This window comes from Halichoeres trimaculatus, unplaced genomic scaffold (genome assembly GCF_033239565.1).
Source record: "Halichoeres trimaculatus isolate MK-OKI-2021-1 unplaced genomic scaffold, fHalTri1.1 fHalTri1_scaffold_16, whole genome shotgun sequence".
NCBI classification, from domain to species: Eukaryota; Metazoa; Chordata; class Actinopteri; order Labriformes; family Labridae; genus Halichoeres; species Halichoeres trimaculatus.
Window position 1 is genome coordinate 15,336,834 of NW_027437194.1, and position 26,933 is coordinate 15,363,766.

General features: G+C 40.5%; 2 protein-coding genes across 2 annotated transcripts; both read left to right on the forward strand.

Moving 5' to 3' along the window:
• Window positions 1-1,131: 1,131 nt before the first annotated feature.
• LOC141805127 (long-chain fatty acid transport protein 2) lies at window positions 1,132-10,788 on the forward strand. The gene is made up of 10 exons (XM_074689883.1): window positions 1,132-1,712; window positions 4,280-4,483; window positions 4,618-4,776; window positions 6,741-6,865; window positions 7,310-7,504; window positions 8,612-8,702; window positions 8,799-8,997; window positions 9,215-9,312; window positions 9,811-9,941; window positions 10,123-10,788. The coding sequence occupies exons 1-10, from the start codon at window positions 1,235-1,237 to the stop codon at window positions 10,297-10,299; spliced, it is 1,857 nt and encodes a 618-aa protein (XP_074545984.1). The 5' UTR covers window positions 1,132-1,234; the 3' UTR covers window positions 10,300-10,788.
• A 560-nt stretch (window positions 10,789-11,348) lies between these two features.
• On the forward strand, window positions 11,349-20,085 carry prrc1 (proline-rich coiled-coil 1). The gene is made up of 8 exons (XM_074691129.1): window positions 11,349-11,458; window positions 12,364-12,500; window positions 12,963-13,519; window positions 13,688-13,790; window positions 13,879-14,042; window positions 15,783-15,886; window positions 17,581-17,683; window positions 18,029-20,085. Exons 2-8 carry the CDS (start codon window positions 12,404-12,406, stop codon window positions 18,236-18,238), a joined length of 1,338 nt encoding a protein of 445 aa, XP_074547230.1. The 5' UTR covers window positions 11,349-11,458; window positions 12,364-12,403; the 3' UTR covers window positions 18,239-20,085.
• Window positions 20,086-26,933: the final 6,848 nt, after the last annotated feature.

Consider the following 26,933-nt stretch of genomic DNA (forward strand, 5'->3'; position numbering starts at 1 on the left):
CAACCTTTTCAGTGATAGAAATTCAGATACAGTTTGTGGGTGTTGCTCCTCCAATAGTTTACAGAACACATCCTTAACTATCTGGGTTCCAGTAACAGCTAAGACTGAAATACAACTCACTTTGTTCCTTTGTTTGGAAAGGGTCAGCAGTGAAGTGGTGAGAAAAGGTAGCTTCCTTGTGACTGTTGTTGTCTTAAAGGCATAAAATCTCCTCTATTGTTTCAGGTACCTTCATCTTTTGGAGGAGAGAACAGCCATGGTCTGTCCTCACAGATGAAATAACACTTATGTTGAGTAAAGTGTTTTACAAGGTAAAAAGTACAAGAAAACATAAATAAACAACACTACTCATCTCTTGTGAAGCTCTTGAAATATGGACCATCTTTGCAACCAGCTACTGTACTAGCAGTGCTTAATGATTTTCACAGAATGAATTATAAAATAGGTAATTTGCAAAAAAAAAATGCAGAATGTGAAAATTACCTAATCCTAATCCTAACACACTACATGCATATGCCGAGAGCCAGTCTACCATGTGTCCTGTTTCTCACAGTCCCCAGCACTGAAGTTGTTTAGGGGACACCAGCATATAAAGTTTAATCTGTAAAATTAAGAATAGAATAGAATAGAATAGAATAGAATAGAATAGAATAGAATATGTCTATATTGTCAACATTGTACAACAGAGCTAAAATGCAAACTTTGTCAGTACACTAAAGAATAAAAGAGCAAACGGCTAAAAAGGAAGAAAGGAGCACACACACACACACACACACACACACACACACACACACACACACACACACACACACACACCATAAATAAATAAATATGCATTTGTCATCATCTATGAAGCATCTCTCTTCATCACATAAAGTCTCTAAATGTGGTGAGCATAAGAAACTCACTTTGTTTTTTATCATCATCAGTGTAAACACTTTAATTTGACTTCAATTTAGATTTTTGACCTTTCAACGTGTTGAATCTGTGTCAGCTTGCACAGTCTTCTTTTATATTCAATCAAAACATGGGGCCCCAAATGATTTGGTTACGGTCCTGTTGAATCCAGGCAGTGTTCATCGCTCATTGGCTGTCACTGAGCTGCTGTGAAATTGCATAATGAGGGAGCTATCAGACTGACTGCAGGTTTCCTGAAGGCATGCTCGGCTGCTGCCTGTTATTTAAACTTTCTGAGCCGTCCTGAAGTGAGCCAAGCTGCTCTTTCTCAGTCAGGATGATAACTTTGGTGATCACCAGCCTTTTAGCAGGTCTCCTGGCTCTGCTCCTCTACCAGAGAGTGACCTATCCCTTCTTCTGGGTGGATTTGATTTATTACTTGAAGCTGCAGAGGTACAAAAAGACGCTGCAGGCTCGTATGCAGCAGGGGATCATCACGTACCTCGACTGTTTTCTCTTCCAGGCCAGAAAGAACCCAAACAAACCCTTCATCATCTTCGAGAACCAGACCCTAACTTACCGGGACGTGGATCGGAGGAGTAACCAGTTCGCCAGCGCGTTCAGGACGGAGGGATCTTTGAAACAAGGAGACATTGTTGCTCTGTTGATGTTCAACGAGCCGGACTTTATTTGTGCGTGGTTGGGACTCTGCAAGCTGGGCTGTGAGGTTGCTTTTCTCAACGTCAACATTAAAGCTAAGATCCTGCTGCACTGCTTCCAGAGCTGCGGGGCCAGGACGCTGGTTGTTGGCGCAGGTTTGTAAGTTTCCTCTCACTTTTCTTACGCAATCAGAGACGCAAAGTGACAAACCTGCTCACTGTGCTCACTGTGCTCTGAGTGCTGAAGCTCGGGACAGAGTGTGGTGGTCCTTCAAAATAACCCTCACATAGTTTTTAAAGCCACTCCCCACAGTGATGGGAGGGACCACAACCAACAACGCATTAAGATAGGATTTAGAAAGTCTTTGTTATTATAAGGGACTCATTAGGATCTAATCAGACTGCTGCTGTACCCGCAGGGCCGGACCAAAACTTTGCAGGGCCCTTCCCCCCTTCTCTTAAGGTTCCCATGATTTATTACGTATATGTGTAAACTTGAAAAGAAGAAAAAATCCTAGGGTATTTCAATCTTCCAGTCAATTTTATTTATTTATAAAATAGAATAGAATAGAATAGAATAGAATAGAATTTTAATGTCATTGTACCAAGTACAACGAAATTGAAGTCACAGCAGCAATCAACAAAAAAAAAGTAAGACAGTGTATAGAAAGTGCAAAAAGGCCCATAAAAAAATAGATGATGACAGCTTGTCCATCATTGTCCAGTTCAGCCAGCTTCCACCTCCACAGGGTCCAGGACTGAGCTTCTTCAGTCATGCTCCATCTCTGTCTCCTAGATCCTGTCTGCTCACAGCAGGTGAAGATCTTCCAATGTGGCGTTGGTGTCTGATGTTAGCTCCGTTAGCCATATCTGTGAATAGCATGATGCTACTCTGCCCTCTGGTTTTCCCTCTGTTGCTGGGTTAGCACAGCTAGCTCGTCCATCTTATTGGAGATAGATCTTACGTTCCCAATAACGATTGATGGAAGGACAGGTCCATGTCGTCACCTCTCAGCTCACACCTGAGAATCATCACGTCATCCTCACCTCCTTCTCCTCACCTTGTGGGAAGACATCAGGCCTTGCACTTGTTAGCAATGACATGCTACAGGCTGCTAACAGCTGAGTTCACATGTAAACAATGCAGCCATGGTTACATGTAGGATCTCCAGACAAACACAGGAGAAAAAGTAGTAAAAATATCACTGAAGCCACAAAAAGTTTGGTGTCCATGACCAACAAATGAGCCATACAAAGTAATGATCCACTCCAAATACAAAGATTACGAAAAAGAGACGAAAAAAATTACAAGAAACGGACAAAGAAGAGAGAGCTGCTACAAAAGGCAACCATAGCCAACAGGGCGGCGCCTAGCAACTTTTTGTATACATATATTATATAGCGCCAAATCATTAAAAATATATATTTATTGACACTCAACAAAAACAGCAACAGGTCCAGACCTGTTAGCATTAATGACGTTCAACTTAATTGACAGAGACCCAACATCAATACAAGATAAGAAGTCCTATTTATAATCTTATAGGTCTTTAAATTTTCACTTGTGCATGTGTGGGCCACTACCCAAAATAAAAACAGGGTTTGAACCCTAACCCTAACCCTAACTATTATTTTTTATTATTTATTTTCCTACCATCCTCAATACACCAAGTCAAATTCCTCAATTCCAAAAGTGTAAATGTACTCGACAATAAAACCCAATTCTGATTCTGATAGCATCACACACAGCCGTGATTCACTTGATTTAATAACTCCTAAACATTTGTCTTCTTTGAGCCTGATAGTGTGACTGTGTCTCCATCATCTGTAACCTGGTGTTACAGTGTAAAGAGTGACCTTTGTAAACTGGAGAGTCTTAGCTGAATGTGTCAGTGGTTGTCAAATTCACAGCAGTTAGTGAAACACAGACCCATCTCCCGTTAAAAACTTAAGCAAGATGTAAAAAACATGTATAAGGCCATAAGGTTGCTTTTGCTGGTTTGGGTTATCTTTAGTTTAAAATAAAGATCTATATTTCTCCATTTCACCCATTTCACCCAGCTCTGAATTCATCGTCACCAGTTTTAACTCTATGATTCTTCAGAGTGAGGTCTTTGGGTTATCAGCAGATTGCAGCAGCTGTAACGTTACTATCTTTATGGAGAAGTTCAAGTTTCTTTCTGATAGTTGGCATGCAAAGAGCAAAGTACCACACAGTAACTTCTACAGGTACAGACGTGTGTTAGCAGCCCACAGTCAGGAGGATACGCTCACTCTGACTTTTTACCTACTAATTCTGGAAATGATCAAAGAAAGAGTTAATCTGCTGTCAGCACAAATCCCTGAGAGGCAGAAAGACAGCCATCCCTGTCTTCTGATGTTTTGACTTGATTTTCAAGCATTGTATAAGCAACTTCACCCATAACATTTATATCCTTACGAATTCTCACCTGAGCAGAGATTATCTTCATGGAACCTGATTTAGAGCCAGGTTCCTGTGGTAGAAATGCATGAAGGTGAATAAAGGTTGCCTTTCAGCTCTGCAGGAGAGTCTCAGGCTGTGGTCTGCTTCATACGACTGTAAATTAGTGGCCACCAACTGTGGCAACAACCAGCTCTAAATGTTAATGATGATTTCATGGTCATACCTTCATTAACCTGTGCAGAATACCTGACACTGATACTGTAGCAGTTAAAAAAGACTTGGTGTGATGTTTTTGCAGATCTGGTGGGTTTGGTGTCTGAGGTTTTGCCTGATCTGAAGAAGGACAACATGAGTGTGTGGGTGGTGGATCACTCCTCACCCTCTGAGGACTTCAGAAGTTTACTGGACAAGGTGGAAAACATGTCTGCAGAAAACCTTAGTGACCTTCCTAAAGTTGACATCATGTCCAACTTTCTCTTCATTTTCACCTCAGGAACCACAGGTGAGTGTTAATGTAGAGAATATTATATGATAATGGAGGGTGACTTGTTTCTGATAATTAGCTGGAGGATTTTTAGCTTCCAATTCGTCAACCTAATAAAATCAAAATTAAATTAAATTTTTAACTGCTTCCAGGTCTCTCCAAGGCGGCCCGTGTAGGTCATCTGAAAGCCATCATGAGCATGGCGTTCTTAAACATGTGTGGAGCCACGTCTGATGACATCATCTATGTCACTCTTCCTCTCTACCACATGTCTGCGTCGCTCTTAGCCATTGGAGGATGCATACATCTCGGTAAGGACAGCTTAGTGTTCCTTTTATTTAATCCTCAGTGTTCATGTTTGTCCAACTACAGAAAGAAAATACCGCGCTATGTCGCCACCAAGTTTTTAACACTTGACATAAATTCAAGAGTGAATCACTTGAGGGCAGCTAAGCCCATAAATTTGCATCTAACAACTCTGTAGAGCTCCCAAAGTTCCCAAACCTGAAATCCAAGATGAACTGAAATGTTTCTGTCTGAGCTGGGAAAGTCCACTGTACAGAGCTGCAGGACCACACGTCCATGTTAGAATGGGTCTGAGTTGCACTAATGTCTGTTTACAGATTCTGGAAAAACAGAATATGTAGGTGGATGGCAGAGTCCGCAGGTACTGAGAGTCTCCAACATAATCTGCCTAGTCCATTGGATTATTTTTCAAAGTAATTATTTCTTCTGCCAAGGAGGTTGTGTTTTTAGGAGAGTTTATCTGTTTGTTTGTTTGTTAGTCTGTGAACAACAAAACTCAAAAACTAACAAACGGATCTTGATGAAATTTTCAGGAAATGTTCAAAATGGGATAGAGAAGAAGTGATTACATGTTGGAGGTGATCCAGATCACCGTCTGGATCCAGAATTTCTTTAAAGGATTTTTTATCATCGTGAGATAGGGCCATTTTCACCATGTGTATATAACTCCACCATAAATGGTCGAGATTGCTTTGCAAAATAATACAAGACCAGGTCAACATAATTTCTGTCAGATGTAAAAGTACGATCCAGATCCTGCCAATATTCTGGATACTAAAAACCAGAATATGAAATATGTACTGGGTCATCATAATTTTCAACACTGTCAGGAAACAAATTATCGTACAAACCTGCAATTAACACCAAATTGTAGCAGACAGTCTGCTGAAAGGGAGTATAACATTAAAGTAGGACTAAAGAGTTGTGTGACAATCACAATATGCTTGGTGGAGGTCTGCGCTCTCTGAGTGCTTTTCTAATTGGGCATTTTTTTACCTTTACTGGGTAGAATACTTTAAGAGGAACCGGAAATGTGAAAGTGTGAGAAGACATGTAGCAAACGACCATGGCTTTGACTCCAACCAGTAACCGCTGTGACCAGGGTTGTAGCCTGTTTGTGGAGGATGTGCTTAAACCAGTGGATCAGTAGCACCTCTGTTTGCTCACTTTGTGTCTCACTCATTGTTTAGTCACTACACACAAAAAAGACTAGAAGAATTGGAAAACCAAAGACTATAAAATATTTGAACGTAGTCTCTGTGATGTCACCCATTTGTTTCTGATACAGACTCATGAAGCCAGTTATCAACAGAGGCTAGCCTCGAGCTGAGGTTAAGAGATTTTTGCAGTCAGCTACAGTGTGTCTTTCTGTCAAACAAATCAGCTATGCCCTTGTATGGTCAGAAGTCACATATTTAATAACTCTTGAAAAAATGAATAATGAAAGCCTGGATTGCTTTTAATCATGAATTAGGTTCATACCTCAATGAACTCAATAAACTAAAATAAACCTGCACATTCAGCATGAGGGTGGTACCAACCTTTTATCTCAGTGTTGGAAGGTTTCAAAGTAGTTTTCTCCAGCAGCATACAGTTTGTACCTCATTACCAGTGTGCTTTTCACAGAAACAAAACATGGAAAGCTTTAGCCATAATTATCAAGGCAGCTGGACCTTCACCTCTGTGTTTTCTCATAGTAAACACAGCATAGATACTGTGTGAGCCTGTGACCCTGACAAACACACAATTCCTGGAAGATTTATTGTTTTGCTCTCAGCATTATGATTTCCAAACACACAATCAGAGGAGGAAACCTTCATGGGACAGACATCCTTCACACAAACCTTAAAGGAATTCTGACTTCCCACAAAAACAAAGCAGGGGAAGTTTCTCAGTTATAAATAATCTGTTATGATGTTGTTTTTAAGTGACTGACAGACAAACTGCTCTACATCTACATGGGTTTCAGGAGCAACATGTGTGTTAAAGAAGAAGTTTTCTGCCAGTCAGTTTTGGAAGGACTGTGTGAAACACAAAGTGACTGTGGTTCAGTACATCGGAGAGTTGCTGCGATACCTTGTCAACCATCCCACCGTAAGAATGAAACACACTGAAAACACACCTTTCATCCAGCATAATGACACATTTTACAACAGGAGGGGCAAAGACTGCTCACATGCCAATTATAACCATATCTATATTAAATGTGTTGGTACCAATCAATCTTCTTCACAAGTAGTAGCTTTTTGAAATCTGTCTTCACTTTGTGCAACACAAGCTCATGTTGGTTTGTGGAAGATTATCTAATATAATTTTATTCGTAACATTAATTTAACTGAACTTAAATCTGAAACTAGGGATTGGGACTTAAAACGCATCAGGAACAGGTTTAGAGAGGGAATTAAGCCTATTTTTTCAGACTTCTATATAATCAGATGCCCCCTGCTGGTCATTAGAGAGAATGCAGGTTTGAGACACTCATAGGCCTAAATACTGGTTTTTGTAATCAACATTTCTTTTTCCTTTTTTTACCTGCAGGTTCCAGAGGAAAGAGCTCACTGCGTCCGCCTGGCAGCAGGAAGTGGGCTCAGGTCAGATGTTTGGAAACAGTTTGTGAAGCGTTTTGGCAAAATAATGATCAGAGAAGGTTACGGTCTGACGGAGGCAAGCATCGGATTCCTCAACTACACCGACGAGGTTGGAGCCATTGGGAGGGCAAGCTATTTCAACAAGGTGGGGGGCCTTTGCCACAGTATTAAACTAGAAAAGCACTCAGAGAGCGCAGACCTCCACCAAACATATTATGGTTGTGATGCAACACTTTAATGTTATACTCCCTTTCAGCAGACTGTCTGCTACAATTTGGTGTTAGTTGCAGGTTTGTATGATAATTTGTTACCTGACAGTGTTGAAAATTATGATGACATATTTCATATCCAGGATCTTAGTACCCAGAATATTGCCAGGATCTGGATCGTACTTTTACATCTGTCAGAAATTATGGTGACCTTGTCTTGTATTGTTTTGCAAAGCAATCCAACCATTTCTGGTGGAGTTATACACACATGTGGTGAAAACAGCCCTATCTCACAATGATAAAGAAGGTAAACAAAGGACTGGCAAAGTCATTAAGTTACAACAATAATTTATTTATTGTCCAAGTGGTAGTGAATTATTTCAAAAGTGCAAAAAAATAAAACAAGCAAAACCAAAACCACCCATTTGAGTGAAAAAACCACAACAAAAGTATTTATTTGATAGCCAATCCGTGTAAAACCCCACTATCTAGCTAGCCAATGTAGCTCCTTTAAATACCCATACCCCTCCCTCAGGCTCAGAGGGAACAAAATCGTTAATAATAATAATAATAATAATAATAATAATAATAATAATAATAATAATAATAATAATAATAATAATAATAATAATAATAATAACCTCTTAAATCAACCAACAGTTTATAACAAATAATCAACTTATGTGACAGAACATTTTCACATAAGATAATGAATTCCAAAGAGGCACATTGAAGCAGAAAATTAATTTTAAAGACAAGACAAACAATTGAATCACTCATGTGAGCTGAAAAGCATGCACTGGTCATTATACATGTGGAAGCACTCTGTACGTAGGAGTTGTCATTGAGGGTTTTATACCTTAATACTTATAAGAGACAACTTTGCCAAGGTTTTGATGACATTAATTTGAATCTGTTTTTTCAGACTTTGTGTTTATTATCTGAAGAGAATTAGTTAAACTTCAGATGGCGCAAAAGTCTAAGCAGCTTCCCCACAGTGACGTCTCTGACACCAACAACTGCACTGGTTTCTTCTGTTTCAGCTCTCGATGCCCTTTGAACTGCTGAAATATGATCCACAAACATATGAGGCAGTCCGAACAGACTCTGGAAGATGTATCCGAGTAAAACCAGGTAAAAAAAGTAAATCACATGCATAGTGAGTCATGAAGATTATCTGTTGTGTGTGAAGAGGGAAAGAGTTTAAAAAAACATCCTGCTCTTCTTCAGGCGAGGCGGGGATCCTGGTGGCTCCTCTTACTGTCATGAACCAGTTTTTGGGCTACGCAGGGAATAAAGTTCAGTCTGAAAAAAAGCTGCTCAGAGACGTTTTTAAAAGTGGAGACGTTTATTTTAACACTGGAGATCTGCTGTTCCACGACCACAGGCACTTCCTGTACTTCAGTGACCGCGTCGGAGACACATTCAGGTCTGTCTGTACCATTATATCTGTGCTCATGGGTTTGTTGTTTTGCTTTTCAGAATCAGTTTATTATCTTAATTTCAGTGTTCATGTCCTGATTCAACACAGTTTTTATTCAAGAGTTCAACACTCTGCTTTGTTAACACTTTATATCAGCTGCAGGTGTTTCATGTGTAACCAGGTTTGTTAATTTATTGTAACGGTTGGATTTTTGCATTTGCAGGTGGAAAGGTGAAAACGTCTCCACAACAGAGGTGTCTGAGGTTTTGGGGGCTCTTGATTTTATCCAGGAGGCCAACGTCTATGGAGTTTCTATTACAGGTATGTGGAAGTGTCATAATGTCACTTAGCAATAATACTGCAAGAGAAAAAATGAACCATCCATTTCAGCAGTGTGTGATTTGATAAAGAGTTTTTCCTCTGGTTTGAAGCCAGGTTGTTACTAAAACTGGCACATTTTTTTATGTTGACAATTGTTACTGATAAGTGAATACTTTATTTTATGTTTGTGTTTCCTCTGTGTGTCTTTTGGGTGTGAGTTATTACTAATTCTTTTATGGCAGGTCATTACCCCACCCTAAAACATACTTTTGTACTTCCTCCTTTTTGCTTTGTATCTTATTGTTGAGTAAGTTTTCGTCTGGACACATCAGAAACTTATGATTTTAGTTTTTACAGAAACTTTTACAAACCTCATTTCCCAGAAATAGTCTTTTTCATGTTGTTCCTCTGGGCCACCATAGTTGCACACCATGATAGACAAATAAGTCCAAATGAGTTGAGTTTTATATGTATAACTTTATCTCTCTCTGAGTTCAGGATTTGAAGGTCGAGCAGGAATGGCAGCCATCGTCCTAAAGCCGGATCATAAGTTAGACGGTGCAAAACTCTGCAACCATTTACTTCAAACTCTTCCTGCTTATGCCTGGCCGTGGTTCCTCAGGATTCAGGTGTGTATACTGACTTTAAACTCAAATAGATTTCCTCCTTTGCAAAAATTTGATTTTGAGAAAAATGTCCAAGTGGTGTAAACCAAGAGAGACTCTTTTAAAAAGATATTTTAAACCTTCAAGTTTGTGTACATTTGATGATCAGAGTTGTATATATTTCTTTTCCTGTGTGTTTTTTCAGAGTGCCCTAGATGTGACAGAGACATTCAAGCAGCAGAAGGTGAAACTGGTTCAGGAGGGTTTCAATCCAGACGTCACTCAGGATCCTCTGTACTTCTTGGACGTCTCTCAGAAGGATTACATTCCCCTGACTGTGTCTCTTTATCAAGATATTGTTTTAGGAAAGATTAAGTTATAATGTTTTAACACAGGTTTACTCACTGTACATAAAAAAGATAAGCTAAAGGTAATACATTTCAAGGCCTTACTTTTTATTTTTCTGGACTTTCAAATATTTGTGACAGAGCCACACGTGTTTCTAACTTTATCTGCCTCATCTGACAGTTTGTTGGTGATTTATCAGAATTTATGCTTATGTTAAAAACATTTTTATATGAATGAGCTGAACCTATTTAATATAAATAGAATACTTAAGTGAACTTAGCTACCATGAAGTAACATACTGTTTGTTTGTTTGTTTTTTTTTTAACTGTTTTTAAGCCTCAGGTTTTGTGTTGGCTTCTAACTTTTTGAAGCAAAGACAGAGTGAATACACATCACAACAAGTCCTACCTTGTTAACAGGAGGTTATTAATTGAAGATCACTTGAACATATGAATTTGTAAGTTTTACAAATATACACACATTGTCTGTCTATGGCGTGTTAATCAACCTCAGAACAGTGCCCTGGAGGAATTAAAACTGTTTCAACAAATTCCTGTCTCTGTTTTTTCAAAACAGTCAAATTAAACACATTTCTGCTGAATTTAAATTATATTTAACATTTAGGTTTATACATTTTTCTGAGCAGACAGCTAAATAAACATTCAGTAATAAAAAAATAAACAAGTCTCATTATTGATTAACAACAGAGATGTCTTTTATGTTTACCTTTTATCATGAATCAACCAGAGTTCAGTTCAAAATATTGAGATTCACCTATTTATTTATTAAATTATTTAATTATTTACTGTTTATGAATGTTTTAAGTTAAATTAATTCTTGATTACATATTTGACTGTCTCTTTTAAGACTGCATATGCATGATTTGTCGTAAATCTGTTCGGCTCTGTGCACAAATTAATTTCCTAATGGAAAAATAAAGCTCTCTGAATTTTAATCAGATACAGTTATACTCATCAAAGCTTTGTTTTTGAAATAGTTATTTACGTCATTGCATTATCTAGGCTGGATTAATGAAGTTTGCTTTAAGTATGAGCAAAGCATCACACTCGGAGCCTCCTCGGTCTCTCTCCGGTCTCTCCCGGTAATGGGAGGAGTCGCGGTTGAGCAGACGTGGCAACAGATGACGTCATCATAGAGCGTCGTTGGTTGTTCTGAGCTAGTCCAGCTAGCAGGTCAGTAGACAAGACATTTGTGTTTTAATCTAAAAACAGAGAGAGGGCTGGCTCTGAATCGTTCATATTATCAAAGAAGGGATAACATAGAGTCAGCCTGTTGTTGAATAGTTTTATTTGAATGAAGCTCGAGCTCAGTATGTTTGTACACGTGTACAGCTAAAGTGTAAACTGCTGCGGGTGAAGCTAAGGGAAGCTGTCACTGGACTACAACTACTCAATTTTAAATGTGTGTCACAAACAAACACGCCTAGATTGAGAAGCGTTAAATTATAGATGTTTATTACAGATGATCCTACGATGATGGTTTTGTTATCTAATTGCGCAAATGTTATTTTTTTTACCAGTGACATGGCAGATACCTAACATTTGTTTAATTTTGTATCTAAAACCTTAAAACAATGAGTTACAACAAATATGACTGCTCGTATTTCGTTATTATCGGTGTACATGTTTAATGTTACTTCCAAATAGAGGTCGCAGTGTAAAAACGTTTATAGAAACAGTGTTATGTGTAAACAAAAAATCGACATCCATTTTTTTGTGTTGGCGATAACTGAAAGAAAGCATGTAATGTGTTAAATCTGAAAACGTTATCATTCTTATTTCCTGGTATTAAAATTAATGGCAGCAACATTGTTTCGAAAAGTTGGGATTCATCATCCACAACACTACATATCACAAGACATTTACAGAAACTGTGTACTAAAAGGACAAGAGCCAGAACCAAAACGAGTATACTGTGATCCTGGAGTCTATTGCATTCAAAACAGGCATGGCCATTGGTAACCTTTTATTATAATGTAGTAATTGCAAGTCCAAAATAGTCACCTGACCTACTGCACTTTGTTAATATGGAAAGTGTTGACCTCATCCTGGCTGACCTTTATTTGTTTTTTTTCCAGCTTTTTTTCTGGGGTCAAGTGAAGCTGTAAGAGCGGAAGGATGATGGAAGAGAGCGGGATTGAGACTACTCCACCTGCCAGCCCTTCACCTCCTCTGACTGAGGCTGCTGCAGCCACCAGCCCCCCCATGACCACAGGTAGGACAGGGTGCTGAAGATAAACTTCATTTTAAAAGCTTTAAGAAAGGGACTAATATATCCGCGTTTTATATGGGCTTCATATTTTTCTTACCTTTAGCTAGTTTTGGAGTAATTTTGCTCATTCTTTTACTGCAACCATAGCTGTCTTGGAAACATTTAGAAAATGTTTAAATTTCATTACTGGAAGTCTGTAGAAACTGACAGTAAGATTAAAGTCTCAAAATGCTGCTTAGGTATCTGTCATTTGAGCTTCATGTTGTTTTTCCTCGTTAGAAATCTTGGGCTACAGTTGTTTAAAACCCATATTTATAAATGACTCTGAACAAAAACTATTGACCAATCAAAGGGTTGGAATTAGGTTGTGACGACACAAAAAACAGTGATGTCGAAAGTAGAGGACAGTATTTCTTATGTGTAGTTTAATTTAGCACAGCTTTGATGTGGTTTCCTGTGTTTTAGGTCTGTCCAGCCCTCAGTCCCTCACAGGCACCAGCGCCACCTCTGTCGGCTCCCTCTCAATCTCCACTGCCATCCCCTCCCTCCCCTCTGGCCCCTCCCTCCCCTCTTTCAGCAGCCCTCTCCCCTCTGCCCCCTCCCTCTCCTCTCCGTTCCCACCGCCCTCTTCTCTTTCTTCCCCTTTCACCAGCAGCTCCCCCTTCCCTCCCTCTGCCTCCCCCTCTGTGCCTCCCCTGGCCTCCTCCATCAGACCTCCTCCTCCTCCAATGGCTACCAGCATGTCGCCCCCTCCTGTTGGACCGATGATGTCCGGCTTCTCCATGAGCGCAGGGTATGACATCACACGGGGTCACGCTGGGCGGACACCACAGACGCCGCTGATGCCAACCTTCTCCAGCCCCACTGCTATGCCGGGTGTGGTGTCAAACCCGATGGTCCAGCAGCCCTTGATGACAGGTGGAATAGAAACTGGATCTCCCATCACATTCCCGGAGGAGCATGAGGATCCCCGCGCGTCCGGAGACGCCAACGCAGGAGGAGGAATCTGGGGCTTCTTTAAGGTGATTCCTTTAGACAGAAACCTTTATCTCACTGTGGCTGGACCTGCTCTCCTCATATTTAAATCTTTAACACTCAGAAATAATCACACATTTCTCACCTGTTTCTTTTAACCATACATTAATGGAGTCATTGATCCAAGCCTTGACAAGGTCTCTGTCTGTCTTCAGGGAGTGGCGGGTAACCCCATGGTGAAGACGGTCCTGGATAGAACCAAACACTCAGTAGAGTCCATGATCACCACTCTGGACCCTGGCATGGCTCCGTACATCCGTGAGTCCACACCCAAACCTGAATGAGTCAAGCTAGAAGCTGACAGGCAGCCATCCTGAAGAAACGTTTTGCTGTTGTTTCTCTGCAGGGTCTGGAGGAGACGTGGACATCGTAGTGACTTCAGATAAAGAGATGAACGTGTCGGCGGTTAGAGATGCCTTCCAGGAAGTGTTTGGGATGGCCATGGTGACTGGAGAGCCTGGTCAATCCAACATCGCCCCGCAGCCTGTGGGATACGCAGCAGGAGTCAAGGTCAGAGCTGAAATGTGTTTAGTCTGTTTTCCTTCATATGAAACTCAAAAACTTCTAAAAACTCTATCAACCATTGTTTGGTGACATGGCTCTGCATGACATTCAGAAAAGACAAGAGGAGGACAACAGGCTCATGTTTAGATGCTGTGCAAACTGTGAAATAGAAATATTTCATTCAGATCAGCCTCAGGGGCCAGTTTTTCCAAGCGACACAACACAACACAATGGGATCAGATCTTTAAAGCAGAATAAAAGAATTAAAAATTACATTTGATTTGATAATCCAGTCATTGTTTCTCAATCAGATAAAAGCTCTACCTATGTGGACTCCGGATAACTTTGATCATATAATCTTTTTTATCCTGATCCCAAATGTGGATTGAACAGTCTGAGCAGTTACAGAGAAGATTTAGGAACCACTAGAGCCTTGAAATTTGTCATCAAACAATTATCAAATATGAAGTGTTTACTTTAAGTGTGTGGAGAGTGTGGGGCCCCCATGTGGACAAAGTATGCAGTCTTATTCAGAGCCCTGGTAATCTGGATTTGATCATTTTAAACATCAGTGTGTGGGTCAGGTTGATGTAATCCAGTTTTTCTTGTTAAAACTTCGATTGAAGTTGTCTTCAACACCCTTATTCTCATTCTTGTCTAATTTAAACCTCTCAAATGACATGTCCTGTCAGTCGGGGTAAAACAGCTGGTGTTTCCACTCCTATTTTTTTTGTTTGCTCTTGGTGGGTGTGACCCAGCTGACGCAGTTATCAAACAAATCCCTTAATGGTCCCTCAATGTCAATATCAAATCCAAGTCCCAAGGTCACTGGGATCATTTTTTTAACACTTGTGTTTGACTTCATGCTTTGTCTTTGTTGCATAATTACTGTATTATTTAAATCTATTCTCCATTATTTGATAATATTAACTTTTTCATTATGTTTCACTTCAATAAGAAAAGAATCTGAGCAGGCCTATGAGTCTGAATTGTTCCCGTTAACTGTTGTAAAAAATGTACTGATTCAAAACATCTAATTTTGTATGAAGCCAAAGCAGTATTTCCTCAGTTTAAAAAGTAAATAACTGACAAATCAGGCTGGAATGATATTCGATGATGTTGCCTCTTTAAGTTGTAAGTAAGTCTTTCTCTGGCCTGGTGGCATTTATTGACACATGATAGCAAATACAAGACAGTTTCCTTATGTGCACAAAACTGAAGTGCCTTCTTTATTACTTCAGGGTCAGAAGTGTCTGTGGGGCAGGGTTTTGTTACAGAGGTGTTAAAGTTGTCTCAAATAATAAAAAGCAGAAAGGAGTCCGGCTCTGTTTGTTCCCAGGACGTGTCCCTCTTTGAAACCTTGCAGAGAGCGACTGTGTGCTGCGCTTTTATTGACGAGAGGAAGTTTTCCAACATCTTGTGGACAATAAGAAACACAGAGGTTGAGATTTATGTCTCATTCAGAGTGTTTTACAGGAGAGGAGGCCTCAAGGACGACCACTTGGCAAATTTATGTCCCGTTAAATTCCTGACTCGAGACAAAGAACAGCACACAGACACCTCAATAAAGCCTGAGAGAGACACAAACAGGGAGAGGAGTGTGTCTGCATCCTGAGCAGAGATCTGAACAACAAAACAGACTCAAGTAAATAAACAGGTATCGGGACAAAGCTCTGATAATATTCTCTGGATTGATTTGTGTGTATATATGTGCGTGTGTGTGTGTGTGTGTGTGTGTGTGCACAGGGAGCTCAGGAGCGCATTGACAGCCTGCGTCGGGCGGGTGTGATTCACGAGAAGCAGCCTGTGGTCTCTCTGGAAAACTTCATCGCTGAACTGTTTCCTGACAAGTAAGAAAGAAAGATAAACAACACTGACTGACAGCCACAGAAAACACACACACACACACACACACACACACACACACACACACACACACACACACACACACACACACACACACACACACACACACACACACACACACAAATACAAACACAAAATGTTTTGTTTTTCTATCTATTTTTAACTCTTAACTTTTGAACTTACATTTTTTTAATTCACAAAGCTCATGTTCCAGAAACCCTGTGCAAACATTTGTCGTTTGAATATTTATTTAATGTTTAGCAGAAAATGCCTTTTATTTTTGCCACTTTTAATTTTTTTTTAACCTTTTCTTCATGTGTCTCTTTTGATAATTGATACCTTTATTTGGAATATGTTTAAAAAAATAAAAGTAGATAACCTAAGAAACACACATATACCTTCATACAAGTCCACACAAAGGACAAACAAAGAAAACAGTAATAATATTTGATCTTTTGCAACATCATGAACAATTTTTCATGGTCTTGCAAGTTTCTCTTGATACAACAAAAAAATCTTGTGGAATCATTTCAGGATCGTAAAAGTTTCTGAAGCGCTTAAAAAATACTTCTCGTCTTTTCCCCCTGCGAAAAAAAGTTCTGAGTATCTTGAAAATCTGTCTCCTCCAAAATGTTTTGGTTTCCTGCTTCAGTTTCTTAGGATCATGCAAAGGTTTCCACAGATCTTACAGAAATGTATTGATATCCTTAAAGTTCTTTCCAGTTGTTGCAAACTTGAGTGGAGTTTTCTTGGATTTTGAAAAAGTTTCTTGATTGTCCAAAAAAAAAGAAAAGAAAAAAACAACCATGTAACACATGTAACACGTAAAAGAACATTTCCTGAATGCTTTTCAGGTTCTTGCAAGTTCCTTTAGGGTCTTCTAAAAGTTCCCAAAATTAGGGTCTGTAGGGTTTTGATTGTTTTGGATGTTTCTGGGTACAGTGAAAGTGTGGAAACATTAGCCAATTACAGCACGCACAGCGCAAGTGACTTTGCGTGTTGATAATCATGAGTGGAAGCTAATCAGAGCTGCTACAATAGCGGATGTAGCAGGGAAGAAAAAAAACCTAAACTGAGCACTGAGCCAAGGAGGAGGAGCTTAGTTTGAATGTTGTGTTTACTAACAAGTAACTAAATTCCTGCAGACCCTACCTTAAAGTAAAACTTGCAAAAGTTTTCTGAAGTCTTGAAAAGTGCTGCCCCAGTTCTGGCTTAAATTTCTCAGTGTCCCCTAAAAGTTCTGCTGGCACTAGCACAACTCTAAGCACCTTACTAATGATGAAATGCAAAAGTGTCATGACTCAGAAAATTTTCAGATTTCATGCAAAAGATAAAGTTTTGGGTTTTTTTTGCAGAAGTTTAAAGTTTTTATGGATTTTGCAGAACTTGCTTCATCATTAGATGTTTTGGATTTTGTAAGTAGATCAAACTTTTGTCTGTCCTCCTGTCCCTTCAGGAGGTCTGTGCTTTTTGAAGTCTAGCTTTAAACCCAAACTGTTTCTCACAGATTGTTATAGAAAAATAGAACCACAGAACTCAGTATGAACTGCTCTTATTGAATATTTCTTTAGTTATCAGGACTTCTCCTTGTGTGTTTCAGTACATTGTGTTAAAAAATGATAAATTCAGGCATGTAAAACCTGCAAAATTCACTGAAACTGTATTTTTTTGCCTGCAGGTGGTTTGACATGGGCTGTCTGATCCTGGAGGACCCAGGTCACAACATCCGCATCGAGGTTTTCACTCAGGCGACACCTGTGGCTCTGGATCACATCCAGCAGGTACAAATCTGAACAGGTGACTCGTTTACATCCAGTGTGGAGTTTTAACCCCACTGATGTAAAAATGAGCTTCAGAAGGAGACAGGTGGAAAACCTGAAATCTGTAAAACAGAAATAGAGCCGACAGGCTGCACAGTGAAAGTTCAACCTGTCTAGGAAAAAGTTTGATTCAAGAATCAACTTTGCTGTGTTGATCAGACTCCATCTGACATTTTTCCTCTCCAAACAATGGGGATAAATAATATTTTCTGGCAGAAATTTCAGCCTCAGAAACTTTCTTTCTAAATGTCTCTGAAAAACCTCCATCCTCTCATCAGACTGTCCTGTACTCCTCCCTCCTCGCAGGCCCAGTCCCTGACCCCCCCGGATTACAGCCTCCGTTGGTCGGGCCTGATCGTGACGGTAGGGGAGGTCCTTGAACGCAGCGTCCCTAACATCAACAGGTTGGACTGGCACCAGGCAATGACGGGGATGAGCCAGCGTTACATGATCCAAAGCGCTGCCAAAGCTTTAGCCGGTCTCTACAAACAGCAGCTGCCCCCCAGGACTATGTGAGGCTGAGGGTCCTGTACTGTGTCATACTGAGGGGAGGCGGAGTCACAAGGGAGTTGGGACCAGCTGATTGGACAGTGGGGTTTCTTTTCACTCCTTGTCCGTCCTTCAAAAAGCCAAACGTGCGTTTCTTTAGAGAAAAAGATGTTTGACGCTCCAGATCCTTCCTGAGAGGACAAACGCTAAAGAGAGACTTAAACATTAACTGATCATTCACAGATTATTGAACGTTGTGTTTATTGTATCAAAAACATTAACACATGATGTGGAAGTAGTTTGTTTTCTTTCATCAATTTTTTTAATTTTGACATTTTTGGGGTCACAAATTTACTTGAACTTAAGTTTAGAGTCCAGTTTCATTTTCGATTTGTTTTGTCCCTGAAGTGAAACTTGAAGAAAACAAACAAAAAAATGACCCGGCACACAGGGCAGGCAGCCATCAATGCAATTCAAAACACTCAAAACAAATAAGTTTCTGAATTCTGTACAATTTTAAATTATAATAATTGACTGAAAGATAAGAAAAGCTAGAATATACAAAAAATAAAACATGACTGAACGAGTGGGAGATGTAAACAGAAAGTGAAAAATGATAGCATTTATAAAGTAAAGAATACTTTCAGAGAGTACGATGATAATGGAGAAGTAGCTAACGGTTGGTTATACGCTTTGATTAAGTGCACTAAGGTGGCGTCTCACACATATATAACATCTTCTTTTTCTTTTTTAGTTAAGATAACTTAACCTGGAAGATAAAAAACAAATGAGTTCTTTGCATGTTAAAATAAATGTGTGTTTCTGGGGCTGCTCAGAGGACCAGATACAGCTTCAGCCTTCATGCTCATCTCATCATTTCCCTCACTCAGTCAAAAACTCTCTATTCACTGACACACTATATGATAATCAGCATTTTTACATGTTTTGTTTACAGTTTTGGAGCAAATCTGGGTTCAGTTTACCTGCCTCTACTCAGATTTTCTCCTCCAATCATGCTTTCCAGTGGAAAATTGACATTTTACTGTCTTTTTTTCTGCTGTGATCAGCTTTTAAACTCCCAAATGCAGAAAGTTACACCACACTGGCCCTGCTCTTCTAATGCTAGACACTGTAATCTTGTAAATGAAACTTCGCTGTAGAGATTGACTTAAACATTTCTGTGGCCGTTTTGATGGTAGTAAAATTGTAGTAAAAGCAAATGATTATTTGGTTTCTATTAATAAACACCACTGAACACTACTGCCTATCTAACATTTTAAACCTTAAATAGATGAAATAATCTCCAAGGTTTGGTTATTTTCATTTCCAGAGTTGTTCCAGCCATCTATCCTTGTTGGACCTTTAAAAAGAAAAGTGTTTGTGTATACCTCCTGTCCTCTCATTTCTTTGCAGTTCAGCTTTATGAAACTGATATTTTACCTTTCTGTGTGATTAGCACAGGATGTAGTTGGTCTAGGAAATTAAACATGTAACATAAACCTATCGATGAGATGATAAAGTCAGAGAAAGTAAACTTAGAAGACATATTAATGCCTTAATGTCTGACGTATGCACAGTCCCTTATTGAATCAGTGAATCACTGAGTGTGCAGTTTGTGACTGGGACACAGCGTCTTTGATTTAATCATGTTTTAAAAAAATCACAGCATCACATTTCCTGATTCCCTTTTATTTGTCCTATCACGTATTAATGCAGACAGCAGATTTTTTTTTTATGTTTGCAGCCAAAGTTTATGTAGCAGGATGCTAACAGTGTCATGTTGTTAAAGTCTGAGGGGAAGGATTTTTTGTTCTGTGTACTTTGTGTCCTCTAAATGTGCCTTTTTACACAGTGATAATAAATTACTTTTTAATGGTGAATTCCATCAGTTGTTATTGAAACTTGCTCTGACCTGTTTTAATTTCTGGGATCTTAACGTGAGGAAGTAAGAAGTTACTTTTTAGAGCACACCTGAGGAGTCACTGCTAAGGTTTATGTTGTCTAAGCAAACTAACTGCATTTGTATGAACTTAATTTTTATGTAACATTTGATGACTCAGCGTTTCTCTGGGGGGCCCGACCCTTAACAAGGACCAGGACAAAGAAAGGCTACATTGAAAACAATGCAACCTCGTCTTCAGAGAATCTCCTCCAGTTTTGCAGACAGTTTAACATCAAAGGGGTTAAAAAACTTAAAATCAACACGTACATCACACAAGTTCACTTCAAGGAAAATGAACAGGCTACAGAGGAGAAAAGAAAGGAGGGAAAATGTTTAAGTTTCAACTTTTTTATTTCCAGAATAAAGGAGCAATATAAAAGTGCAACCCAAATGTAACATTTCTCCCATGTTTAAGTTTTGCTTTAAATATCAGCTTTTTTTGTATTGGTGTTTGCTTTGTGCTTTCAATACTTCTGCAGCCAGTCTCAAATGGACAATTGACAATCTGCAGTTCTCAGTGCTTCCACTTTGGCTTCAAATTTTAAACCTGGGGTCACAGCTTTGAAGTGAAAAAAAAAAGAGTCTTAAATGTCCAGTTTTCAAAGGGTTTACAGTGTGTATGTAAGGCTAACATTAAATCTACGCCAAACATCACAACAAAGTGAACAACTGCAATAATTTTTGGGTCATTTCTTGCCCTGCCTTCATGATCCACACCAATGTTTGGCTGCCTGCACATCAAAAAACTGGAAGTTTTATGGTGTAATGCCCCTTTAAATCACTATTTCTCTAAAACAGTTTAACTGCTTATATCTGACTCACTGAAATTGTAGTTCTTTCTTTGTTGCAGGAAATATTCCAAAAATAACTAGAAAAGCACTCAGAGAGCACAGACCTCCGCCAAGCATATTGTGATTGTGATGAAACACTTTAGTCCTTCTTTAATGTTATACCCCCTTTCAGCAGACTGTCTGCTATAATTTGGTGTTAGTTGCAGGTTTGTGCGATAGTTTGTTACCTGACAATGTTGAAAAGTATGATGACCCAGTACATATTTCATATTCCAGATCTTAGTATCCAGAATATTGTCAGGATCTGGATTGTACTTTTACATCTGTCAGAAATTATGGTGACCTTGTGTTGTATTGTTTTGCAAAGGAATCCGACCATTTATTGTGGAGTTATAGACACATATGGTGAAAACAGCCCTATCTCACAATGACAAAGAATCCTTTAAAGAAGTCCTGGATCCAGACGGTGATCCGGATCGACTCCAAAATGTAATCACTTCTTTCTTATCCCATTTTGAACATTTCCTGAAAATGTCATCAAGATCTGTTTGTTACTTTTTGATTTATGTTGTTCACAGACAAACAGACCAATGCCCCCCAAAACATAACCTCCTTGGCAGAGATAACACCAAAGACTTTAAAACAGTATTCTAAGGAAGTGATATGCAGCCAAATGATGGTTTTTAGACATATTGGTATTTTAAGCTTTAATTAAGAACAGTTTTTTTTTTGAGTGGCGATCTGGTAAAAGATGCAAAGCCTCTTGAGGGAGGGGGATCGAGGCTTGAAGAGAAAGTGAGAAGTTAAGGAAGCATGAACAACTAACAGAACAGCACATTGTTTCCAGTTCAGTGTTCAGATGCTGCTCAGGCAGCACAGCACGAGCACTGTGACAGGCAGGTAAAAGATAGAGCAGCAAAAGGAAGAAGCAGCAGACTGACTGGTATTGTGTTCAGGCTGACAGACGGCAGCATGTGTCTTTGAGACTGTCAGTAACGGAGTGCTTGAAAGCTGACATGGAGATAAGATTGTCCAGTTTGAGTGTTTTCTGTAGATCATTACTGTTTTTGGTAGCAGCAGCCTGGGATGCTGTGAGACAGATTGTCTGAGATTGTTTTCTTTCAGGATCTCTCAGCTGGATATGGAGAGCAGAGCGGGTGTTACAGGCAGCAGATGTTTGCAGTAACTGGCACAGGTAGAGTGGGGACTAACCATGGAGGGTTTTATAGATAAGTATGAGCCAATTAATCTGACAGTGTGAGTGTAAAGAGGACAAGATGAACAAAGAGTACAGAGTTGTGTTTTGAAAAAAGAATTGGTTATGAAATGAAAAGAGTGATTAAGAACATGAAGCTTCTGGAGTGTCTTTACATTGCAGACCTGTAAAAAACATCCTCATATCACTCCCGAGACCAGCGAAGAGATCAAGCTGCGGTGGGCTTTGAGCATCCCAGCAATGTATGCACAACTTCTACCCCTAATCTGATCAAAACGGATGTCCTCTTTTGTAAAATCCCTGTTATCAGTGCTGTCTGGTGTGTTGGCGGAGCGTGATGTGGCAGCTGTTAGTGATTTATTTCCCTCTCTGTCTCTCTCTGGAGAGAGATCCTTTCTGAACTGTTGTCAGACACTGAGAAAGCAATCTGAGTCTGTCAGGAACAAACACAGGAGCTTTTAGTGGACACACTTTGATCCATGAAGGATAAAGTTGCAGCCTGTTTACCTTCTTCAGGCTGAAACAGATTAATTTTGGCCCAGGTTTTATCCAGAGTGTGGAAGTCCTCAAAGTATATTCTCCAAGTACTTAATATTCTGCCAGCGTACAGCCCTATAGCTCCCACTGCAGACAGAGGTCACATTGTTCTATTATTTATTTTTTTTGTCATTCAAAGAGGAGCGTTTCATGCTACTGTCAGAAAAACTGTCAGAACATAAAACCAGGAGCTAATAAAGGATGAATGTCATCTCTATCTCTGCTCTTACATGAATGTATGTATCAAGTATTCTCTCTGCTCTGTGAGATCTGCAGATCTGTTCAGCTTCAGCACAGGTTAGGAAGTGGACGAATGAAATTCTCATCTGCTCAGCTCCCAATTAAAGCAAGCAAGGGTATACAGTATTTCACATCAATGATTCATGATGTCTGGGGGCGGAAATCCTTTTCTTACCACAGGAGCTCCTCAGTGTGTGTGTGTGGCTGATTCATGCTGGCACAGAGAACAAGGTGTGTGTGCAGGCAGATTCTGCACCTGTGAGGCTTCACATTCTGGTTTCCCCTGAAGTTAAACGTTGTAGCTGATTACACTGAAGAGGAGTTCAAACAGCTGCCCGAAGACCTTAATGTGACCTGCATGATGTGAACTATTTGACTTTATCAAAGTGGCTCAGGATGGTATCTGAAAACAGAGCTGGCATTTTGTTATCAGTTCACTTTTCACACTCTCCAGAGGATGAGCATTAGAGATTGTTTTTTGGCACCTTCCTCTGCAAAGGGGGCACCGATAATAGAAACAGATATAGAAAGTACATTATTTATCCCCGAGAGGAAAATTCAGGGGGAGTCACAGCAGCAATCAAGAAAACAAAAGTAATTAAATGTATAGAAAGTGCAAAAAGGTCCATAATAAAGTAAATGATGACAGCTTGTCCATCATTGTCCAGTTCAGCCAGCCTCCACCTCCACAGGGTCCAGGACTGAGCTTCTTCAGCAGTCTGTTCAGTCTCTGTCTCCTAGATCCTGTCTGCTCACAGCAGGTGAAGTCCTTCCAATGTAGCATTCATGTCCAGTGTTAGCTCCGTTAGCCATGTCTGTGAATAGCATGACGCTACTCTGCCCTCTGGTATTCCTCCTGTTGCTGGGTTAGCCCGGCTAGCCTGTCCATCTCATTGGAGATAGATCTTACATTTACTATAACTATGGATGAAAGGACAGGTTGATGTCACTTCTTAGCTCACACCTTAGAGCAAGCATGTTGTCCTCACTTCCTTCTCCTCACCTTGTGGGGAAACATCAGGCCTTGCACCTATTAGCATTGACATGCTGCAGGCTGCTAACAGCTGATATCACATGTAAACAATGCAGACATGGTTACATGTAGGATCTCTAGACAAACACAGGAGCAAATATTGTAAAAATATCATAGAAGACAAAACCAGTTTGGTGCCCATGACCAACAAATGAATCATACAAAGAAATGACCCACTCCAAATACAAAGATTACGAAAAGGAGAAGAAAAAAATCACAAGAAATGGACAAAGAAGAGAAAGCTGCTGTAACAGGCAGCTACAACGGAGTGGTGCCTAGCAACAACTTTATTGAGAATATTAGAAACGTTCCTCAGCACTGAACTTAGACGTTTTTAAAATGTAGTGTGAGTGAATCACTGTTTTTTCATCTGGAGCGCTGTTAGTGAACTTTGTCTTAAAAAGAACACTAGAAGACATGCTGAACCAAAAATCTTTAATATTCTTCCTTTGGTGTTCTTTAACACCCTTTTCAATCATCTCAAAATCTGTCAGCAAACTATGCCCTACACTGCAAAGCTCATACAGTAATGTAACATAAGGGTGTAGCTTGGAGAGGAAGAAATACCCCTAATTACACTCAAACCATTAACCTGATGTTAACAGGTGAGCACAGTTTTTGTAGAGACTAAACTGTTTGTAGCTTGTAACCAAACATGTAACCAAAACACTAAACCCTAACCCTAACCCTAACCCTAACCCTAAACCCTAACCCGAAACCCTAACCCTAAACCCTAACCCTGAACCCTAACCCTAACCCTAAACCCTAACCTTAAACCCTAACCCTAACCCTAAACCCTAACCCTAACCCTAACCCTAACCCTTAACACTAACCCTAACCCTAACCAAACCCTAACCCTAACCCTAACCCTAACCCTAACCCTAGGCTGGAACTGGGGTTAGGGTTGGGCTCCTGGAAAGAAGTACAGATTTGGCGAGTAGCTCGCTTTGACCTTCTCCTCGGCCCTGTCAATTATCACTCACGACCTATGCCTCAAACCTTTCTGGAGAGCTAACCCTAACCCTAACCCTAACCAAACCCTAACCCTAACCAAACCCTAACCCTAACCCTAACCCTAATCCTAACCCTAACCCTAGGCTGGAATTAGGGTTAGGGTTGGGCTCCTGGAAAGGACTACGGATTTGGCGAGTAGCTCGCTTTGACCGTCTCCTCGGCCCTGTCAATTACCACTCACGACCTAAGCCTCAAACCTTTCAGGAGAGCTAACCCTAACCCTAACCCTAACCCTAACCCTAACCCTAACCAAACCCTAACCCTAACCCTTACCCTAACCCTAACCCTTACCCTAACCCTAACCCTAACCGTAACCCTAGGCTGGAATTAGGGTTAGGGTTTGGCTCCTGGAAAGGAGTACACATTTTGCGAGTAGCTCGCTTTGACCATCTCCTCGGCCCTGTCAATTACCACTCACGACCGAAGCCTCAAACCTTTCTGGAGAGCTAACCCTAGCCCTAACCCTAACCCTAACCCAAACCCTAACCCTAACCAAACCCTAACCCTAACCCTAACCCTAACCCTAGGCTGGAATTAGGGTAAGGTTTATGGCTCCTGGAAAGGAGTACAGATTTGGCGAGTAGCTCGCTTTGACCGTCTCCTCGGCCCTGTCAATTACCACTCACAACCGAAGCCTCAAACCTTTCTGGAGAGCTAACCCTGACCCTAACCCTAACCAAACCCTAACCCTAACCCTAACCCTAACCAAACCCTTACCCTAACCCTAACCTCAACCCTAGGCTGGAATTAGGGTTAGGGTTGGGCTCCTGGAAAGGACTACGGATTTGGCGAGTAGCTCGCTTTGACTGTCTCCTCGGCCCTGTCAATTACCACTCACAACCTAAGCCTTAAACCTTTCTGGAGAGCTAACCCTAACCCTAACCCTAACCCTAACCCTAACCCTAACCCTAACCCTAACCAAACCCTAACACTAACCCTAGGCTGGAATTAGGGTTAGGGTTTGGCTCCTGGAAAGGAGTACACATTTTGCGAGTAGCTCCTTTGACCATCTCCTCGGCCCTGTCAATTACCACTCACGACCGAAGCCTCAAACCTTTCTGGAGAGCTAACCCTAGCCCTAACCCTAACCCTAACCCAAACCCTAACCCTAACCAAACCCTAACCCTAACCCTAACCCTAACCCTAGGCTGGAATTAGGGTTAGGTTTATGGCTCCTAGAAAGGAGTACAGATTTGGCGAGTAGCTCGCTTTGACCGTCTCCTCGGCCCTGTCAATTACCACTCACAACCGAAGCCTCAAACCTTTCTGGAGAGCTAACCCTGACCCTAACCCTAACCAAACCCTAACCCTAACCCTAACCCTAACCAAACCCTTACCCTAACCCTAACCTCAACCCTAGGCTGGAATTAGGGTTAGGGTTGGGCTCCTGGAAAGGACTACGGATTTGGCGAGTAGCTCGCTTTGACTGTCTCCTCGGCCCTGTCAATTACCACTCACAACCTAAGCCTTAAACCTTTCTGGAGAGCTAACCCTAACCCTAACCCTAACCCTAACCCTAACCAAACCCTAACACTAACCCTAGGCTGGAATTAGGATTAGGGTTGGGCTCCTGGAAAGAAGTACAGATTTGGCGAGTAGCTCGCTTTGACCGTCTCCTCGGCCCTGTCAATTACCACTCACGACCTAAGCCTCAAACATTTCTGGAGAGCTAACCCTAACCCTAACCCTAACCCTTACCCTAACCAAACCCTAACCCTAACCCTAACCCTAGGCTGGAATTAGGGTTAGGTTTATGGCTCCTGGAAAGGAGTACAGATTTGGCGAGTAGCTCGCTTTGACCTTCTCCTCGGCCCTGTCAATTACTTCTCACAACCGAAGCCTCAAACCTTTCTGGAGAGCTAACCCTAACCCTAAACCTAACCAAACCCTAACCCTAATCCTAACCCTAACCAAACCCTAACCCTAATCCCTAACCCTAACCCTAACCC